The sequence below is a fragment of the Acomys minous genome, assembly GCF_964271855.1.
Source record: "Acomys minous genome assembly, chromosome: 10".
Taxonomy (NCBI): Eukaryota; Metazoa; Chordata; class Mammalia; order Rodentia; family Muridae; genus Acomys; species Acomys minous.
Genome location: NC_140491.1, coordinates 4370422 through 4392079, shown reverse-complemented (window position 1 = coordinate 4392079; position 21658 = coordinate 4370422). Strand labels below are relative to the sequence as shown.

General features: G+C 47.2%; 1 protein-coding gene across 3 annotated transcripts in view; it reads right to left on the bottom strand.

The window, feature by feature from the left end:
- ATP8A1 (ATPase phospholipid transporting 8A1) overlaps positions 1 to 21082 on the bottom strand; it is a 225650-nt gene extending 204568 nt beyond the window's left edge. For 2 of the 3 annotated variants that reach the window (XM_084797285.1, XM_084797286.1), the window contains exons 1-2: positions 20771 to 21082; positions 6832 to 6972 (exon numbers count right to left, since the gene is read on the bottom strand). In XM_084797285.1, the coding sequence (XP_084653411.1) occupies positions 6832 to 6972; positions 20771 to 20819 (190 nt within the window). In that variant the 5' untranslated portion in view covers positions 20820 to 21082. The remainder of the gene's footprint in view (positions 1 to 6831; positions 6973 to 20770) is intronic. The other variant, XM_084797287.1, reaches the window with a different exon arrangement.
- Between the last annotated feature and the right edge of the window lie 576 nt (positions 21083 to 21658).

Below are 21658 nucleotides of genomic sequence, written 5' to 3'. Positions count from 1 at the left end.
ATAACTGAACTTCCTTCCTTCTGGCCTCTTTTGAGACAGGGTCTCACTGTGCAGCCTTGGTTGCCTGCAGCTTGCTAAGTAGACCTGGCTGCCCTCGAACTCACAGAAGTCTGGCTGCCCCTGCCTGCTGAATGCTGCGATTAAAGGTGAGTGTCACAGCACCCAGCCCTTCACTTCTTTATTAAAATAACAAATAGCATCCAGTGGCTATGGATATGGTGCAGCTCAAATGGTCTAGGGCGTGTCTGTGACATATGAGATCCTGCGGGTGTCAGATGGGACAGGCAAACTAGCATCCGGCTACAATCCACAGCTGTGTGGTGAGGCAGTGCCACAAGCTGACAAAATCTTCTGAAAAGTCCACGCAAGGGCTGTACTTGGTCCCCACTCCCTGTCTGTCCCTGCTCTAGTACCTAACCCTAAGTATCAGGATCCACACGGGGTAGGCAGGAGAGTCAGGTCTCTTCTGGGAATGCGGACTTGCAAGTCAGCAGTAAGGTCAGCCAACTCAGGATCATAAACAAGTGGCTGCAGCATGCCATGTGCATGCTTGAGAGTGGCTTGAATGTGGCTTAAGTGTGTCCCACGGTGGTTCATGTGTTGAAATATAATTCCCATTGCGACACATTAAAAGAACAGAAGCAATTTTGAGGTGGAGGCCCTGGGATTCATTAGGAGTAGATGAGGTCAGGGTGAGAGCCCGTGACTTAATTTCACAACCGAAGGAGGGATACCAGGCCTCCCTCCCTCTCTCTCTCTCTCTCTCTCTCTCTCTCTCTATCTATCTATCTTCTCTGTCTGTCTGTCTGTCTATCTGTCTGTCTCTCTTTCCCCATCCATTGCCATGTGTCTAAACCATCTCCCCATCTGTAATCAAGAAGGCCACACCAGAGGTAAATGGACCTCAAGAACTGGGAGCCAAAACAGACCATCTTTTTTTTTATAAAGCTGGTACCCAGCTCCTGGTACTTCATTAGAGCAGTGCTTCTCAACCTTCCTAATGCCAAAACCCTTTAATGCATTTCCTTATGTTGTGGTGATCACCCCCAACCATAAAATTATTTTTGTTGCCACTTCATAACTATAATTTTGATACTATTATGACTCATAATGTAAATATCTGTGTTTTCTGATGGTCTTAGGTGACCTCTGTGAAAGGGTCATTTGACCCACAGGGTGAGAACCATCTGCATTACAGTAATGAAAATTAGACCAATACACATGCCAAGCAAATGGAGAAAAACAGACATTAAAGCCGAGGAAAAACCGGAAAGAGCTCATAGCCCCGCCCACACAGGCGTTAGCTGTCACCAGAGGCTCCCCTGAGCAGAGTACATAAGCTAAACCCCTGAGTTCAAATGGATGAGGACAAGTGGGGCGTGAAGCAATCAGAAGATAAGGTCATGAAAGATGAAATACGCTGAAGTCCTATGCCAAGTCCTAAGAAAGTCAACTGGGCAAACACAGCAGGAGAGACACTCGGCAGAGCAAGCTGTGAAGAGCACACATGACTGTTGTGTTGCTTTCTTAGCTAAAAAAAAAAAAAAAAAAGCTGCCTGAGAACGGGGTGACCTGTCTCATGAGGTGTGGTGCCTCCCCAGAGAGGAAAAGGTTCAAGCAGGAAGTGAGCCCCCAAATGACTGCCAACATCCTGTGTCAGACCTGTGCTGCACAGAAATAGTTTTTAAGTTCTATCCCAACCCCAGAAATAACTCGCCTTAGCAATTAAAAAAATATTACACCCCTGGTTAAGCGTAGCTCTTACCCCTCTCTCATCAAAGAATCTTCTTTTTGTGGCAGATACCATTTCAGAAAGCTACAAGCAGTCAAAACGCAGAGGGCAACTGACTGTGAGCCTGCCCTACGGCTCAGACATGACACAGGAGCTGCACCTATGAACTCTCAACAATATAGCTGCTTAAACATGACCCAAACAACAAAAACTCCAATGGACGTAGATGGGGGGGAGTCTAACAGGGCCTCACCTCTAAGTGAAGAGCTCCAGGCAGTTAACTACTGCTACGAGAATACAAATTGGTTCTTCTCCGGGGATGAACCTCCTAACATGGTTTTCCTGTACCAAGCAGTCAGCTCTAAAACGTATACATTCAAGCAGCACTAGATGTATTCAACTGGTTACATTTACATAGTTATACAATTACATACATATGTTCTGATATACATAGATATGAAACACTAACAACTAAAGAAAAGGAGGCTATAAATTTGAGAGAAACATAGGGGAGTACGGGAGGGGTTGGAGGGAGGAGGGAGATGATGTAATTATACATTTTGCTTTTCTTCGTTTTTCACTCTTTTTTTTTGTCTGATGTAATTGTATTTTAATTAAAAATATTAGAAAGGCACAGTTTATGAGGTCACGGGAGAACCAGCCATACAGCACTAGCCCAGTGAGCGAGTTCTCAACATTCGGAACACAGAGAAGCGAGCCACTGGGTCACGATGGGTGTCTGAAGTGTAGATAACCCCAGCGGCTCCAGAAACAACTCCAGCGCTGAGTGAGCGAGCTGGCTCCTAGACAGTCCTTGGAAAACACTAATAAGCAACCACGAGGCTCAGTGACTGTTTCTTCTCTAGAGGCATGTAAGCATTTTATAACACAAAAGCCGGCAGATGAATAATTGGCTCTAGCTGACTTCACCGTTTGCATGCGAGCCACAGAATTACGCACATAACAACATCCACACGTCACATTACTCTCAGGATGATTCTCAGGCTTTTGACTGGCTTCTTATCTCCACCGTGACTTTGCGATAAGGAATCAACACTCTACCTTGATTCTACAACGAACCAAACCAAACCAAACCAAAAGCAAAAAACCCACCTAGTAAAGGAACATCAACAGGGCGGGACATCAGTACAACACACACAACAACAAACGCCCTGTGTGTGCTACAACAACAGCTCCCTCTCCACCACCACCACCAAGGAGAAAGCTGGAGCACTCTGCCCACGTAAGTAGTGTAGCTGCCTCGCATGTAAAACCCAGATGCACGGAACAAGGCTAGAAAAGTAGGAAAGTCATGAAAGAGCATTCTGCCCGACCGGAACCGGGAGCCGGGGTGTGGCCCTGGTCTGTGTAAGCACGTGAGCAGGATTTAACTGCCTGGGACTAGTTAGGTGAGACAACTCAAAGATCTAAAGGTTATGTGCACAGATCCAAGCAGGGCAGAGCTGGCACCTCCACTGAAGAGATCCAGCGAGGATGTGTGAATGACGGCTGGTGGGCTGCAAAACTTCAAAGACCCAGAGCGCAGAGCTCAGTGACATTAAAGCAACAACAGCTACACGCTCGTGAGATTGCCGGCGACCTAGAGCAAGGAAGCTGGGAGGAAGAATGGAACAAAAGCCTCAAGAAATTGTCTGACACCAAGAATAAAAACTAACCAGTGGCAGAACGGGCCTTCTAACGGCATGCATGTTTGGGGCTCTTCACACTTTCTGGGGTGCAAGTAGGTTTAGCTCAGCAATGGTGCCACCATTTGGCCACCGGTCCCAAACTTAGATGCTCTTCTTAACATTCCACACCTTTGCTATCAACAAGTCTGCTGGGCTGTCTTTCAAGTTTTATCCTCTGTACGCCCCTTTATCGCCATGTCTGCTGACACCCTGCAGTCCGAGCCACCTCCATCTCCTGTCTCAACTCTTCTTCCCCATGTGAAATAAGACTCTTTAGGTTGGGGCCCCGTGGGCGTGTCAGGAGCTCCCCAAGATTCCAATGTGCAACCAGGCTCGCTCTCTCTCTCCTCCCTTTTCAACAGGCAGAAATGTTGCTGGCAGTTGTTAACTTTCTGCCAAAGTTATTCCCAAGAAAATTAGTGACTTTCCCAAGGCCACACTGCTTTTGACAGGGCCAGGACCAGCATCCGTGTAGGCATGGAGGGGATTCTAAGTGTCTCGTTTCACTTTCTCGCAAAGGCATTCTTCATGTGACACTAATGTGAGAACGTAAACCGAACACCCTGTTTTGTGTTGGCCAACCACTCCCGAGCATGGAGCCTGGCCTCCAGTGTGCAGCTGATACACCCAGTGATTACCTTATCTTTTTTTTTTCTTTTTCCATCACCCCTCCTTTCCCCTACCCCCTTCCTGAGAGAAAGAGCACGAAGTTGGTAGGATGTGATCTGGGAGGAATCGGGAAAAGAACATGATAAAAATATAGTGTGTGAAAAAAAACTAATTAAAAATCTTTACGAGATGACAAAGAGACAGGGGTGGGCACTCAGTGACGGACAGCCTTCTCAGGGGCACATCCCAAAGCAAACGCATTCTTCTTCTCTTTGGTTTCCATAAACAACAGTTACCAGTGAACAGGCCGAAAAACACATGAAGCACGAACAGACAAGATGCCTTTCATTTGCCCCAGTGGATCTTTTGTTTTTGTTTTTGTTTGTTTGTTTGTTTGTTTGAGACAGGGTCTCTCTGTATTATCCTTAGCTGTCCTAGACTCTCTTTGTAGCCCAGGCTGGCCTCGAACTCGCAGCGATCCACCTGCCTCTGCCTCCTGTGGATCTTTTTAAAAAGCCAATTCCAGCTGAACATGTGGAAAGACACCTGACATAAAGAAAACTCGTGAGTTTCAGACTAAAAGCTTTGGTCTTTGGGATTAACCAACACACAAATATACAGGAGAGTGTTTCACACACCCATAATAAGCTCCTTGGGGATAGGGACTTAATAGGACCAGGGAAAATCCAACCTGGCGTCTGGGGAAATTAAGAGGGCCTTAATTCTTTTTCTTCGCTAATCACATTCGCTTTGTAGTTAACAAAAAGTCAAACTGTGCAATGATTCTTTTCTGATTGAAAAAGAAGAAGACAGGAATAAGTGACTATCTGGTGCTAAACTGAGCTAATAACTCATAAGTTTCCATTTTCTATTGGCTTAAAAAAGAGTTGAGATTTTGTTACGGAAGACACTGTGGGCACAGTCCTTAGAGGAATCCTTGTGGCTCTGACCCGGAAGCCTGCTCTCCCAGGATCAGCTCTCACGGTATCGGAAGAGCCACACATGCTGCAAGGTAGAAAATCAATCACTAGCCCTATTGAGCTTGATACCTGGGAACCAAGGCAGTGACCGGCATGGCAAGATACTCCTGAAGGTGTGACAACCGCACTTACATCTCGGTGGCACCCGAGGGCTACCTAACTGGATATAAGGACCACTCAGTAAGAGGGGATTCATGCCCAGCACTCTAAATGTAGCCAATTCCCCATGGCTCCGGCGGCCATGTGACCTAGAGGACACTTCCGTAAAGCAGTGTTCTCTCTCGCTGCGTTCTATCCTTACTCTTATCCCTACTGGTCAGTGTGGGTCTCACCCCTCATCAAAAAGGCTTCTTTTTACAGCAGACGGAGCTCATCACAGAAGGCCACAACTGGTCAGCACGCAGAGGTCAGCTGGCCTTGGAGCGCCTGTTCCCAGTTAACAGGTTTACAAAACAACTTAAGACTCAGTGAACACCGTGGAAGGTTGAGGTGGACAGATAGCAAGGGCCAGAGGACCAGGACACCTGCCTCCACACAGTCTCTCTTCTGAGAGAGGGGGCGGGCTGTGGACAGGGCGGACATCTAAAGTAGTTAGGGAGAGGAGTGGCAGATAAGTGCAATCAAAGTATCAAGACCATAGCATGAAACTCACAAAGAATTAATTAAAATGTTGCAGTAGTAAAGGAAAGAGAAAGAGAAAAGGAAACGAAGGAAAAAACAACAAACAAAAAGCAGGGCCAGCCAGAGCCAGAAGTCCCAGCAGACAAAAGAACATCCCTGTAATCCTGGTAACCTGGATCTGATCTGCAGACTCTAGGTAAAGATTCAGTGAGTGAGCCATATACACAAGGCTGTCCCCTGACCTCCACCACACACACACACGCACGCACACACACACACGCACGCACACACGCACGCACGCACACACTTGTACATACACACACACACACACACACACACACACACACACACACACACACACACACCTTTTTTAAAGTTAAAGAAAATTCCACTGTAAGTTAGAAGCCACATTATTATGTAATAAAGGAGCATTTAAAAATGCACCAGTGGGCTGGAGAGATGGCTCAGATGTTAAGGCCACTGACTGCTCTTCTAGAGGTCCTGAGTTCAATTCCCAGCAACCACATGGTGGCTTACAACCATCTATAATGTGATCTACTGCCCTCTTCTGGCCTGCAGGTGTACATGCAGGCAGAGTACTATATATGTGATAAATAAATAAATCTTTAAAAAAAAAATAAATAATAAAAATGCACCAGCAAATAAGGGTGAACATGATGACAAGAAGAAAAAAAAAACCTTAAAAAACGAGTTCCACAAAGTTTGGACACAACGCATCCCACCACAGACAGCCTGATACGTTTTCTAATCCTCAGAGCTTTGAAATGAGACCCTTCGCCACCAGCAGTGGCCACTGCCCACACCCGGAAGCCAGACCCATCACTCGCCCATGCTGCCACAGACGACCCACACTGGTCAAATTATCTCAGCGGGTCTAGGAGGCAGGTGAACTGAGATTTGAGGTATGGGGATGTTCTCACATTGTAGATTCACACTGCTTAACAGCTAACAGAAGGTTAACAGTCCACAAGCTCGCAGAGCGGACAGAACACAGCTAAAAATAAACCTGTGCGTACTCTGCATTTGGTCGTATTGAATCAAATAATCAATTCAGAATTTGAAAGAGCGGCTTCCAACAGCTGAATCTCATCACCGTGGACTTGCCCACTGTTGTGAAGGGGAATTAAAAGGAGTAAAACTAGATCCATTCAGCAATGGCGTGATAAGATAAAAAATGTACCCGTCACACCCACGTGCTCTTGGGTTCTTCGCTGGTAACCTCTGTGGCCTTCCACACTCCGTTCCTCACCTTTTCTGCCGTCATGTAAACTCAGAGATCTCTGCCGGTGTATTATTTGACACTGCAGCACGTCACTGTTACCTAAGAGACGACACACAACATCTGATCCACAGTAAGTCTGGGCCTCAGCGTGGTTTAGAAGCTCCTGACTTGATAGTGAAGCCAGCACTGAGCACCACTTAGGCACACAATGTGGCTATAAGGAAAAATAATCCACAGTTCACAGACAAGCCGCCACGACCCTGCTCATACTGAGCAAACTTTGCACTAACGATGGAAGGCAGTTTTCCCATGCCATTTCTCTAACGTCCGCCTGCAGCAGTGGTAATAAACAAAACCAGTAAAATGGGCAGAGTTTACTAGAGAACATTTATTACAGTTCTGTCATAGATGGCAGACTGAACCCAAAATATCCATAGTAAGAACAACACACCGAATCTGGGTAAAACTTATACAGGGAGATGCTTCATTTGTTTGATCAGAAATAGGACGTGGCCTGAAGTAAAGAGAAAGAGTAAGATGTACTGGAGAGTTGAAAAGCTCCGGGATGACACCACGGGAGCAGGGAAGAGATGCGGGAGATGTGGTCACGGCCATGGATGCCCTCAGAACCCACGCTCTGCCACTTGAGGTCCGTGTGCTTGGATGTCTAGGAGCAGCCGTGGAGAAAATGCAGCGCTCTTCAGAAGCCTTGATAGGTTTGCCTGGGTCAGCATTGCAATTGCTCACACATGCTGGAGTCCATGCTGTGTTAGGGACCAGTATCTTGGGTGAAGAAAGGACACCTGTTCTGGGCTCCATCAGTCACTGTTACAGACACTGAGGGCTGCGGGAATGATGGCAAGGTGTTTGCGTTCATTGGGTGGTGTGTGGTGTGTGTGTGTGGTGTGTGTGTGTGAGTGTGTGTTATGTGTGCATGTGTGGTGTGTGTATGGCATGTGTGTGTATGTGTATGTACATGTGCGTGTGGTGTGTGTGTGCATGTGTATGTACATGTGCGTGTGGTGTGTGTATGTATGTATGGTGTGTGTGTGGCGTGTGTGTGTGTATGTGTGTTTGTGTGTAAATACTTTTACTTTTAAATAACAAATCTTTATTTTATGTATACCAATGCAATTTACATATTAAATAACACTATAATAGAATGATTTGATAATTTTAAACAAAAGAAAAATTAGGAAAACTTCAGGTTACACACCCTTCCCCTGGAACAAATTAAAATAGCATACGACACACTCCATACGATCACAAAATTCTCAGTTTGTTCTGCTCCTTCTTCCTCTTTCCTCTGCTGGGCTCGCAGTCTCCCTGCCCTGGTTTCCTTTCCTCTTTCTAGTCCCATGTGTCCTCCTGCACAGCACTCCCATCCTTTCTAGTCACCAATTATTACCCTCTCGTGTCTCCTTTCTAAAACTTTATTCACACTTGCACACATATGCCTGTCTACGTATACAGTATAGCCAAGATCCACATATGAGAGAGCGAGTGTAGATTGAGTTTCTGGGGTTTGGGTACCTCTCTAAATATTATACTTTCTAGATGCATCCATTTCCTCACAAGTTTCATGATTTCATTTTTCTTCATAGCTGAGTAATAATTGATTGTGTACACGTGTCACATTATTATTTTCCATTCATCTGTTGATGGACCTTCAGGCTGATTCCGTTTCCTTGACATGGTGAATATACCAGCAGAAACGTGAATGCGAAAGTTCTCTGTGGTGGCATATGGAGCCCTTTGGGTGTCCGTGCAGGAGTGGGACAGATGAGTCACACTGGTGTTCTTTCCTGAGGAAAACTCCATTCTGACTTTCATAATGGCTGTGCTAGTTCGCTCTTCTGAGTCAGAATGGCTGTCATAAAGGAGCCTGACAATAAATGTTGGCGAGGATGGGGGGGGGGGAAGCGTTTATTGTATCCTGTTTTTAGGGTGTTAAGCCAGAGCTCTGTAGATTATCTAGACTGTAGTTAGGCTAAATCCCAATGGGAGTTAGGAGGAACCAAGAGGAGAAAAGATGGCTGCAGAGGTGGGGGGACATGACACTTTTGCACCAAGTTCTCTTTACTTTGGGAACCAGAATTTGGACTCGGCCTAAGCTCAACTCTTCCAGTACAAAGCAACCCTTGGATTGAGCCCCGCACACCTCAGTTTGCTTGCTTCACTAAAGCCAGTTCTATGCTCCACCCAAGCGGGTCTGACCTGCTGAAGTCGTTCCCTGCTCCAGAACAGAGGCTGGCTTTGCCTTTCTTAGCAGTGTCTGCCTGAACTCTCTGTCACCTGACTAACCTGATACCATCACGCATGGCCCCAGGAGACTCAAGATCGGCCATCTCTATAGACAGTGTGCACAAAATAATGAATAAAGGTTTTAGCTTAACACCGACAACTTCTCTTTGCCAAGTCAATCAGAGGCATAAAGAAACCATGGAACCCAGATCTACAGTCCTTCAGACCAACAAGGATGACGGTGAAAGTGCTTCCCGTAAAAGCATGTGGTTAAGAGTTACATCTATTTCACATGTGTGTTATCAACTAAATAAAAAGCAATAAGAGGGTAAGGAAGATGGCTTTTGTTAATTAAATCTATTTTTTAAAGACCCAAAATAAAGTGACAGGTTTTAAAAGATAGGATGCCACAGTATACTCACATCAATGCCTAAACTGCCACGAGGGAAATATCTGAAACAGCAGTGTTGAGGCGTTGGAAGGACATGTGGTTGCCTCCTGTTATAATTCATTAGAATAAGTTGCAAGAAAGGGAGTTTGAAGGCTTGATCTCTGCTCGACATGTGTAGTTCTTTAATAAGTCTGAGCCATGGTTTTCAGTATAAAGCTGCATGTGTTGGGACATTTGAGACAATGCTAACATGTTAGCACATGCTAGAGGTATTAACTGTAGTTTTGTTGTCCATAGGGTGGCCAGCTGTAGCTAGGGGGAATCTTAAGCAAGCTCAGGGCAAATTGAGATGCATTATAAATACAATTTACCCACCTTATCTGTAAAACAGGACAAATAATCAATGAAACTATCTCATGACAATTTTTACATAAATATTTATATAAAACATACCATGATGGAGTAATAGTCTTCTGGATATATTAGGTTGAAACAAAAATAATAGTTATATGTCATTTATGTAGATATTATGCATTACTAAATATATTATATCTTATATGTTATCACTCAGTGTTTAAGTCAAAGTAAATATAGCATTAGAGTTAATGTATCTATTTTGTCTAAATTTCTTTTAGGTTTATGAATGTTAAAATAGTTTCCACTTAACACAAAGTACTTGGCTCACACTTGAATTAGAATAAATAGATGTGTATACTGGATTTTAATCCATAAACTTGGTTACTCAGGCTGAAATACAGACATACCCTTAGCACACACACCTTTAAATCCCTCTGGCTGGAACACAGACACGCCTTTATTACACATGTTTAACCCAAACAATGAAGGTAAAATCAGTTGGTAGAAGGAAGCAGCCATGTTTGAAAGTGATCTCTAATTGAGAGGCAAAGTGACTCAGCAGAGATCTGACAGAATAAGATGTGCCCAGCTCTCACGAGAATAGAGAGGTGACTTAAAAGGGGGAGCAGCTTGGGGGGAGGTTTTACAAGGACAGTTTCACAGAGACAGGTTATAAAGAGAACAAGCTTAGACGCAGGTAAAGACAGTTGAGCCGGAGCATGAGAAGGAGCCAGAAGACTAGAACAGATTTCCAGAGTTAGTTTGAGACCAAGCAGAGCAAAAAGTCAGAAGCTGAGAGAAGCCAGACTAAATTAGTCAGCTTGGAGAGGAGTTTGAGACAGAACAGCTGGGTTGAATCAGCCAGCCAGAGTTCAGAAAGAACTAGAAAGGGTGAGCTTATTCAGCAGTGAGCCTCAGAGCCTGAGAACATTCTAGACCTGGATTAGATTGTACATGAGGCTAGAAGCTTCCAGGACTAGGTCTAGGTTAGCAGATGGAGGTGCTAAGCCTCCCAGATGACAATTACTTCAGGCAAATAAAAGATACTTTTACACAGATGGTTTAACTGACAGTTGGTTTTAAAGATATTGACTTGTAGAGGCCCTAACAGTTACAAAGAAGAACACAGAGCTTTCAAAAAAAAAAATCTCATTCACAATGTTTAAATATAATACAATACAAATATACTCCTGTATGATTTATTAGATAATAAAATATTACCAGCACATGAAAGAAAAAAAATCCAACGAATGTAGAAAAACTGGACATACACAGCTTAGAACAATACCTAAGCTAATTTCCACATTTTAAAATTATACCTTTAATGTAATACCAATAAACACACCTCAGCATATTTTTTGGTTGACTAATAATACAGTCAAAATTTTGGTGTGCAAATAAACATGAAAATAGTTTAAAAACGGTCACAAGCGAGATCAGCAATGGTACAACAGAGGAATGGGCTTTTATTAAGTTGCTATAAAGGAATTTGATATTAGGTATTAAAGTGGGCTAGAATAGAGTGGTGAGGGTCTGATTAGTGTACTGTTCAGCGTATGATAACCACCATGACCAGGAGCAACTTGGAGAGGACAGTGTTGATATGGCTTATAGGTGAGTCTACACCTTCGGGAGAAGCCAGGGCAGGAGCTCAGGCAGGGAGCTGGAGGCATCACTGCCAGGGATGGCACCACTCGCAGGAGGATGGTCCTGCCCACCACACCAATCATTAATCAAGAAAATGTCATGGACTTGCTGACTGGCAGTTCTGCTCAAGGTGTTTTCTCAATTGAGGTTCCTTCGTCCCAGATGACTCTAGATTGTGTGGACGGAGGGGACTAAGGGAAGAAGAAAGAGATCGGCTCCAGAAAAACTCACGTGAGTAAAGAAGTTCTCCAAACCACAACGGGAAAATCAGGGTACTAAGTAGCTGCTATTGTACTGAACAGGGAGAAACTTGAGGAAAACTCAGATCATGACCTGAAATCTCACACGAAAGCGAATCCCGCAGGACTTAGAAATGCCATCATATAAAATAAAACCTAGAAACATTGGAAGAGAAATCTCAGTAAAAACTTGTCATCTTGAAGTGAAAAGGTATTACCAGAGAAGAAAAATTTTAAGGGAAAAATCCAGAAGATAATACTTCTTAAGCGGTAACTTGTGGGGCAGAGAGCTGGCTCAGTCTGTCAAATGCTTGACTTGCAAGGACAGGGACCTGAGTTTGACCTTAGAACCCTCAGGAAAAAGGCCAGGTTTGGTGGTGCACACGTGTAATCCCACAGCCGAAGAGGCGGACATAGGCGGATCCCTGGGGCTCACCAGCCAGAGCCAGTGAGAGAACCCATCTTAAAACATCAAGCACTGTGTGAAGTTGCCCTCTGACCTCCGCATGTACCTGACCACACACAGCACATACAAGACTAGCCTGTACATGCCAAAGCACTACAAGGCGAAAACAGCCAGGAAAGAGTTCAAATCTTTAACCTACAGGAAGTGCCTAAAATCCAAGTATCATGTTTTCTCTAAAATGGAATCTGGGAGGGAAAAGATGTAAAAATAAGAAGGAGGTTAGGGGAAGGAGAGACGGAGGAGGGACAGAGGCGGGATGGAGGAGGGATGGAAGAGAGATGGAGGAGGGACGGAGGCGGGATGGAGGAGAGACGGAAGAGAGATGGAGGAGGGATGGAGGAGAGACGGAAGAGAGATGGAGGAGGGACAGAAGAGAGATGGAGGAGGGATGGAGGAGGGACAGAGGCGGGATGGAGGAGGGACGGAAGAGAGATGGGGGAGGGATGGAGGAGGGACGGAGGCGGGATGGAGGAGGGACGGAAGAGAGATGGAGGAAGGATGGAGGAGGGACGGAGGCGGGATGGAGGAGGGACGGAAGAGGGATGGAGGAGGGACGGAAGAGAGATGGAGGAGGGATGGAGGAGGGACAGAGGTGGGATGGAGGAGGAATGGAAGAGAGATGGAGGAGGGATGGAAGAGAGATGGAGGAGGGATGGAGGAGCAGAAGAGAAGGCAGTAAGAGGTCATGCATGTGACCAAAGTGTGGTCTTTGCAAACATGAAAATGCCACAATGGAGATCTTTGCTTTGTATAACCATTATACACTAATAAAAAAATAAATATTAAAATATAAAATAAACTTTGTACAGGAACACAAATAAAGCAATTCAGAAACGAATCAAATACTAAACTTATCCGAAACGTAACCGGTAATTAAATGGGCGAGTGGGTTTACGGAGGTAACCTCCTGTGCTTATCAGAATATATAAGCAAACCCACTGTGGACTGGTGGGGAGAGCCAGGGACACAGGTGCTTTCGATTATTCCCAAGGGAAGTCTAAAGTAAAATAACCCTTCCACCAAATCTGAAAAAAAATGTATCCAAATTTATTAAAAATAATTCAAACAGGCCACTACGATGCATAATGATGCCTAGTCAAGAACTGTTTTTACAAGTAAACCAAACCAAGCAAATACACACACACATACATACACACACACACACACACACACACACACACACACACACACACCAAAACAAAACAAAAAACTCAAATGGCCTGAACTCCTTGGTACACTGCAGGCTAACCAGAATGACAAACTCTAATAAACTTTAATACCAGTCCTTGCATTCAACAAATACTGACCCCAAATATGTGCCAGGCATTGCTTTAGGGACTCATCTTTAAGTTCCTCTTATTAAGCATCCTTTTCATTCCCGCTCCCAACTTGCTGGCACACAGCGGATTCACAGCACATGCTAGCCAAAGAATCATCAAATTAGTTCCTTGGGCAAATTCTGATCCAGTGGCACATGGCCTCCAGATGCTGTGCAGTACACACATGGCAGAAGGTAAACTGAAAAGGACATTCCTATGCAGCTATGAGAAAGTCAACACCCATGACGCTGGGGAGACTTCTCTGAGATGTGCCTGTTTGGTGTCACTTACGGTCCTGTAAGTAAGCCCAGCAAACAGGCTGAGTTTTGGTCCATCAGTGCCCTGCCATCTAGGGTGATATATCATTGAACAAAACAGACAGAAATCCTTGCTCTTGGGGAGCTTACTAGCCAATGGATAAGAGCACAGAAAGGTCCATTTGTTAGGGAGTGGAGAATGTAAGCCAAGGGCATCCCTACAATGACATTCATCCTAACAGAAGCCTCAGCCAGAGATGCACACAGCACGCTCCTTACAGCCCTCACAAGCCTTCTCAGCCTGCGCAGACTTCCCTGGGCTGCTAACCAAGCACTGGCATCAAGTTTCGCTGCCTGTGAAATGACAGAATGCGGGCGAACTCTGTGCTATACGTTAGACAACTTAATTCAGTCTATTGCAGTTCGAGTGTCACTCAGTGACACTCAGGAAGATGACGTGGAGAGACTGGATCACTGCGCTTACTCCTGGTTATAAACCAGGAGCCCATATCCGTGGGCTTCTTCCCTCATTCTCTTTGTCCCAGCTCTCAACTAGCTGGCACACAGTGGATACACAACACATGGTGGCCCAAGAAACCAGGCAATTTAATCATGTTTGGTCTAGACAACTGAAATGGCCCCCGTAAAATTTGCCCTTTACAAGACCTTATCCTGTTCCTCTTGTTATGTTTTAAGCAAATTCAGCACGGTATTGTATATCATCACAAACATGTTAAAGCTGCCATTTGCTGGGAGGAAGATGAACGCTTGGAGGTTTAAACCCTTCACATGTTTTACACAGCCATGACTAGTCTAATATTTCTAACGCGCAGCAGCAAATAATAGAAGCCATTGTGGAGGTCTGCTTTTGTTGTTTTTAAAGTGTATTCCCTCAGTTTTGGACAACATGGTGCTGATTATTTTTGTGAAGTATGGACTCTAAAACTGTCTCTGCTTTCTTCAGGCGGGAGCCCTTGGCAGTCTGGGTACCTGGCTCTGGCTGAGCTTGTTGTTTGCCTAGTAGCCAGTCTCGCTTTCTTGTTAGTAACGCAACACTGAGTGATGTGCTCTGCTGGAGAACTCCATTTCCCAGCTTCTCCTGCAGATGGGAGCCAATGCAAATGAGGCCTTTGTCATTGTGCGGCACTTTCAGGAGGATTTTTCATCCCCCTTCTTTCATGAAACTCGTATAAGATAGCTGGCGGCCAGCAACCATGCTGCTGACTTTATGAACGCCATGTGTCAGGGTGGTAAAGTAGAAAGGCCTAGGGAGCCGATCTCTCCTAGGACTTTATGTGGCAGGAGTGGCTGACCTTGATTGGCTTCTTCTACACTAGCTTTTGATAGAGGAAAAATGGTATTTTCTGTGTGAGCCACTGGTATTTCAGTCTGCAGTTATGAACACTGCGTTCGGACACCCAGTTGGTTCAGCTGGAACAGCAGTAAAGGAAGCTGGAGTGTTTAGGTTTCTGGCGTATCTGTTCTTGCTCTCTGGGAAACATATCTACCATGAGCGTTTCAAGATTATCTCTCAACTGAAGCTTCCAAAGTTCGACTTATTTCCCTGTACCTGACTTCACCATTTCTAAGAATCTTTTAAACATGTCAATTTTGCTTGTTTTTTTTTTTGTTTGTTTGTTTGTTTGTAAAGACTGTAAATCCAGGCTAATCTAGACCTCACTATCTAGCCCAGGCCGACCTTGAATATATAGCAATCCTCCTACCTTGCCCAAGTGTTTAGCTTTCAGGTGTGAGTGATCACACCCAGCAAACATGGTCACCTTGGGTGTGTGAGTATAAAATGTAAATTATCCTCTTATTGTACTGAGCCTCTCTAACTGGCGTGTTAGAGTCCTCTCTACTAGGCGGCTGCAAGTTTGTAAGAGTTCCTCAGAATGTACTTCTCCCACACAAGAGCATCAATAGGGCATGGGAGCCCCAGCCCATCTGCCTACACACATCTGCCTACCCACATCTGCCTACACACATCTGCCTACCCCACCATCTGCCTACCCACATCTGCCTACTCACACCATCTGCCTACCCACATCTTCCTACCCACATCTGCCTACACACATCTGCCTACCCACATCTGCCTACTCACACCATCTGCCTACCCACATCTTCCTACCCACATCTGCCTACCCTCATCTGCCTACCCCACCATCTGCCTACCCACATCTGCCTACCCACATCTGCCTACTCACACCATCTGCCTACCCACACCATCTGCCTACCCACATCTGCCTACCCACATCTGCCTACTCACACCATCTGCCTACCCCACCATCTGCCTACCCACATCTGCCTACCCACATCTGCCTACCTACATCTGCCTACTCACATCATCTGCCTACCCACATCTGCCTACCCCACCATCTGCCTACCCACATCTGCCTACCCACATCTGCCTACACACATCTGCCTACCCCACCATCTGCCTACCCTCATCTGCCTACCCACATCTGCCTACCCACATCTGCCTACCCACATCTGCCTACCCACATCTGCCTACCCACATCTGCCTACCCTCATCTGCCTACCCTCATCTGCCTACCCTCATCTGCCTACCCACACCATCTACCCACCCACATCTGCCTATCCACATCTGCCTACCCACATCTGCCTACCCACATCTGCCTACCCACATCATCTGCCTACCCACATCTGCCTACCCACATCATCTGCCTACCCACATCTGCCTACCCACATCTGCCTACCCACATCATCTGCCTACCTACATCTGCCTACCCACATCTGCCTACCCACATCTGCCTACCCACATCATCTGCCTACCCACAGACTCTTGAGGATCCTGCCTCAGAATCTTCATTTTCATGCACTAGATTTCATAAACATGATCATTAAAACAAACAAATTATTGATTAAGGACTCTCTCTTCAAAAACAACAACAACAAAAAAAAAGTGTGTGTGTGTGTGTCCATCTGTCTGTCTGTCTGTCTGTCTACCAGCCTGCCAGCCTGCCTGGCTCCTGTCCTTCACTCACTGTAGAGTTCAGCCTCTGTGTCCCTGTAATGGCTCAGACTCCCCTGCCTTGAGGCTGCTGCCCTGACTGACCCCTCTCCCTGTAACACTCTCTCTCCAGATCCACAGCAGACTCCTCCTATGCCTCCTTGCAGTCACCTTTTCCAGGAAGGTAGCCCACCCAAGCTGCTCCCTGTCACCTTTTCCAGGAAGGTAGCCCACCCAAGCTGCTCCCTGTCACCTTTTCCAGGAAGGTAGCCCACCCAAGCTGCTCCCTGTCACCTTTTCCAGGAAGGTAGCCCACCCAAGCTTCTCCCTGTCACCTTTTCCAGGAAGGTAGCCCACCCAAGCTGCTCCCTGTCACCTTTTCCAGGAAGGTAGCCCACCCAAGCTTCTCCTGGTCACCTTTTCCAGGAAGGTAGCCCACCCAAGCTTCTCCCTGTCACCTTTTCCAGGAAGGTAGCCCACCCAAGCTGCTCCCTGTCACCTTTTCCAGGAAGGTAGCCCACCCAAGCTGCTCCCTGTCACCTTTTCCAGGAAGGTAGCCCATCCAAGCTTCTTTGTACTAAGTCCATTCACCGCCTTACACATCAGGCCTTGGCTGTTTTTCCAACAATTCTTACCAAATAACAAATGCCCCAAGCTGTCGCTGTTTGCTTTGTTCCTTCCTTACTAGGATATGCGCACTGATGTACCCATAGCACAGGCATCTGCTGAGTGACCGAGTGACCCACTGCAAATTCTCTCCGGTTCTCTTTCCCCGTTTGCTCTGCTCTATGCCATAGCACCTGACCCTCAGAAATAGCCAACATACTTCTGGACCATTCTAACATGGTTCTTTGGGGATGCCGCTCTGTTACAAGAATTTGGCTCCACAGCGACTGTGGAGGACATCGGTGACTATGCGTCAGTGTCATGCTCAAATGTGAAACTGGATTAGGCAAACTCTAAGGTCTTGTCCAAATACCCAGCTCTGTATCCAGATGTCTCACTTGGCTTTCACAGTGCTCTGACCCAGCACTGTTGCACCTGCCCAAACTTACACCTGCCTCCTTCCAGGTTTCCCTCTGCCTGTAGCCACACTGCTCATTTTAACCATTTCTGTCAAGCTATTATTATTACTCTTACTATCATCATCATCATCATCATCATCATCATCACCTTCCCCACTTCCTGGTTCTCCAACAGATTGCAATGCCCTTTAGGGACAGCTATCTGCAGGCTAGCAGCAGGTAGCATGACCTTTGAGTGTGTCATAGGTGTAACTGTTCTAGCACAGCCCTGGACCCCCTAAGTCAGAATCTACATTAAACATGTTTCTCCACATGCAAAGCTGTCACTACAAGAGGGTTCTGCAGTCACACCTACTACTAAAGTCCTACGTGAACATAAGGCCTATGCCCCCCACAGCGAGTCCCATGTTCCAGCTAACAGCCTACCCACCAGGACGAGTTACTGCTCACTTCCTTTGTCTCTTCCTTACAGCTTGGTGGTGAACAACTTACCAGAGGACAGCAGTTGTTCATCTGACCAATCTGGATCCGGGGGAAATGGTTTAACCCTACATGGGACTTCAGAATAGAAAACTACGGAAGGAGCACAGAGGCCTGGCCTCCATGCTAGGCCTTGCTTCCATTCTCTGCTGCCTTTTATTTGTGGGCATATACCACACCCACCCGTTTTCTCTCCTCACAAGCCCAGCAGCTCTGTCTCCTTTTTGCTTCCATTTTCATTCTGCCTCTAACCTTAGTTTTCCCGGAAGCTCTATGATAGCACAGGGAATCTTTTACTTACTTTCTTTCTTTCCTTCCTTTTTTCTTTCCTTCTTTCTTTCTTTCTTTTTAAATAAAACCACAAGGTTACAAGCTTGTGACTCACTCAGGAGTTGGTTACCCTTGAATCAGGAGCCCATCCTATTCCAATCAGCTGACGCCAAGGGGACTGCAGTTTAGAATAAGGCCCAATCTAGCAAAGCACAGACTGTCAAAGGAGATTATTCCCTAAGAGAGGAACTGCAGGAGACCAATCAACAAGCCACCCCTCCAGCCCCATAGTCCCAGGGATATAAGCAACTGGCACATAGTAAGATAAAATCAAGAAGGGTCATTCAGCCAGCCGCGCGATGATGATGTCCCTGGAACCGATGGGTACACCGACTTAATGAGCAGCATCATGTGTGTTCTCGGAGCCCCTGATGCAAGGTACCACTGAACCAGCTGTGTGACCTTGGCCAGCACAGTCCGGCCAGCGGCTTCCTCCACCACCATGCTCCACTTTCAACATCCTCCAGCATTGTTGCAAGGTCCCCATAAGGCGGCTGTTGTGAAAGTGCTCTGAACACTACAGGTGCCAATCAGAAGCAATTCTGCGGCCTTCCAGTGGTAATGCAGTTCTCACAACGTGACTCGGGTTGTGTGACCTTTTTACATTTCTTCCTCTTCCCTCCATTTCCCCTTAACATATGACCCATCAGTTGCTATGATGAGGAAACACCAATTAGTCTGGTAATATTTTCAATACCAACTATCCTCACTCTGTTGCTTCCATTGCTCAAACAGTAACTAGTGCATTCATTCATTTCACTCAAAATTGCAAAACAAAACAAACAAAAAAAAAAAACAAAAAACAAAAAAACACCACCAACAACAACAACAAAAAAACCCGAATATGTTTAAATACTAAATTCTTAAGTAAAATACTTTCATGCCACCATCTGTCGCAGCGGTTTCATATTTTCATGTCCCTACATATCAGAGGCTGGAATCCCTGTTTTTCATTGGAGAGCGTTAACAGCTCTTACTGCCCCCACCCCACTTTATCACTTACCTCGCAGTCAAGGGTAAGGATGGGGGCGGGGATGAGACTCAGTGACCATAACAGGTTCCCAAAAAATTGTGCTATCATGTCTCTTACAGGGGCAGAGAGACACGGGAGTGGAAACACAAACAAGCAGACAAAAGAAAGAAAGAAAGAAAATAAAAGTGTACTGTTTCTTTGCTCTAGAAAAAAACAAGGGATGTTTTCTGAATGCCTGCCACATGTCAGACAGGAGGCGGAGGGCGTCTCAGCCGGGGTGCACAGCTTGCAGCCTTTGCCAAAGCGCCCTAGCCCATAACCTAGGGCATCTGTTGCTCACTTCCCACAAGTGGAACCACTCAACAGCTGGCCCTGGGTGGAGCAAAGAAAGCGGCGTGCACCTTACTCAGATCAGCTCAGCTGGCCGGAGAGCAGGTTTCAGGCAAAAAGAAAACCAAAAACGAAACCTCAAAGTGGAGCCTGGTGAGCCACAGGGGGCCAGAGCTGCAGAGAGTGGAACGCAGCCGGGAATCCACTGAGCACCCAAACCCAATTAAAGCTCCTCCAGAGCAGAGGCTGGGAACTGTGGATCAAAGAACCGCGACGCCTGGGAATGGCAAACCGGCTCTTCGGGAAGCCTTGGCGTCGGGGAAGCACAGGGTGGGCCGTGGAGGCCGGAGACAGTGGGTTGGGGAATCTACTCATGGGGTGGGGGGAGCTGATCGGGAACAGGAAGGTTGCAAAGACTGCGCGCTATTGGCGAGGGAGGAGAGCCTGGCAAGTGCTCTGGGAGGCAAGCACAGAGCAGTCGCGTTGCGGTGTAAGGGAAACCTGGGGCTCCCGCCAGAGCACAAATTTTGAGGTTTTGGAACCTGGAAAGCGTTTGTCAGTGCACTGAAGGCAGAAATTGGCGGAAAAGTCCACTAGGCGACAATCAGACTACTGGGGGAGGGTTGCGCGGGGTGGGGGGTGGGGGGAGATGGGACGAGATGTCTCTTCCCGTACACAAACACACACACACACACACACACACACACACACACACAGACACACAGACACACACACACACACACACACACACACACACACACACACACACACGGCTCCGGGACCCCTAGGCTGCACGCACCTGCCCCCAAGCACGCTGGGCACACAGCCTCCTGCGGCTGCTGCAGCAGCACAGTCACTCACTCACCTTCCGCGCGAGAGCGGATCTCCGACACGGTCCTCCGCATGGTGGGCATCTCGACAGCCCCTGCAGGTGGGTCTCGGGTGGAGATCCCGCACCTGTCACGGCGCCGCGCGGGCGGGAGAGCTGGCTGCGCCGCGTCGAGGGCTCGGCTGCCGCGGGGCCGTGCCTCCTACCCAGGGCAGCGTCGCCACCGGGAGCCGCCTGGGCACTCCGGCGGGAGGGGGGTGGGGGTGGGAGGAGAGAGGCGGAGGAGAAGAAGCTCGGTCCGCAGAGCCGCCCGGGTCTCCCCGTCAGCGGCGGAGGGGAGGGAGAGCTCGCGGGGCGGAGCCCGGGACGGCGCCGGGGGCGGGTTCTGCGGGGCGCGCGCTCACTCGCTAGTCTCCTGGAGCGGGGCGGGCACAGGCGCGCCGGGGCCTCCGGGTCCCGCCCAGTTCAGGCTCTACCATCCCTCCGGGAGGGGACGTTTATCTAGCTTTCGCGGCCTCTCGGCCCACCTTAAGGCCAGAACGAGTGCCCCAAGTCTTAATGAAAGTGGAAGAGCTACCCCTGGAAGCTCTGCAGTGCGTTTCTGGAAGCACCCGTAGCCCCCTCCAGCCACCCTCTAGCTCTGCAGTGCGATGGAACAGCCCGTCCTTAGTGCCTGGGTGTTGGATTCGGTGTAGGCAGGCTGAGTCTAGGGATCCGAAACCGTGTAGGTGACGTCTGTGCCGTTGTGGAGGACCCTGTGTTCGCCGCCTGGGTGGAATCCTAGCCGATCTTAACTCCCAGCCTGACTCCTGGCCTAGACTGCCCTTGATCACTCGCCAGTAGCAGGCTATGAAACAACCTGAAGAAGCCGTGAGAGTCGCTCCTCTTCTTGTTGTAGAGGCTTGCAGCCATGCAGCCTGCGTG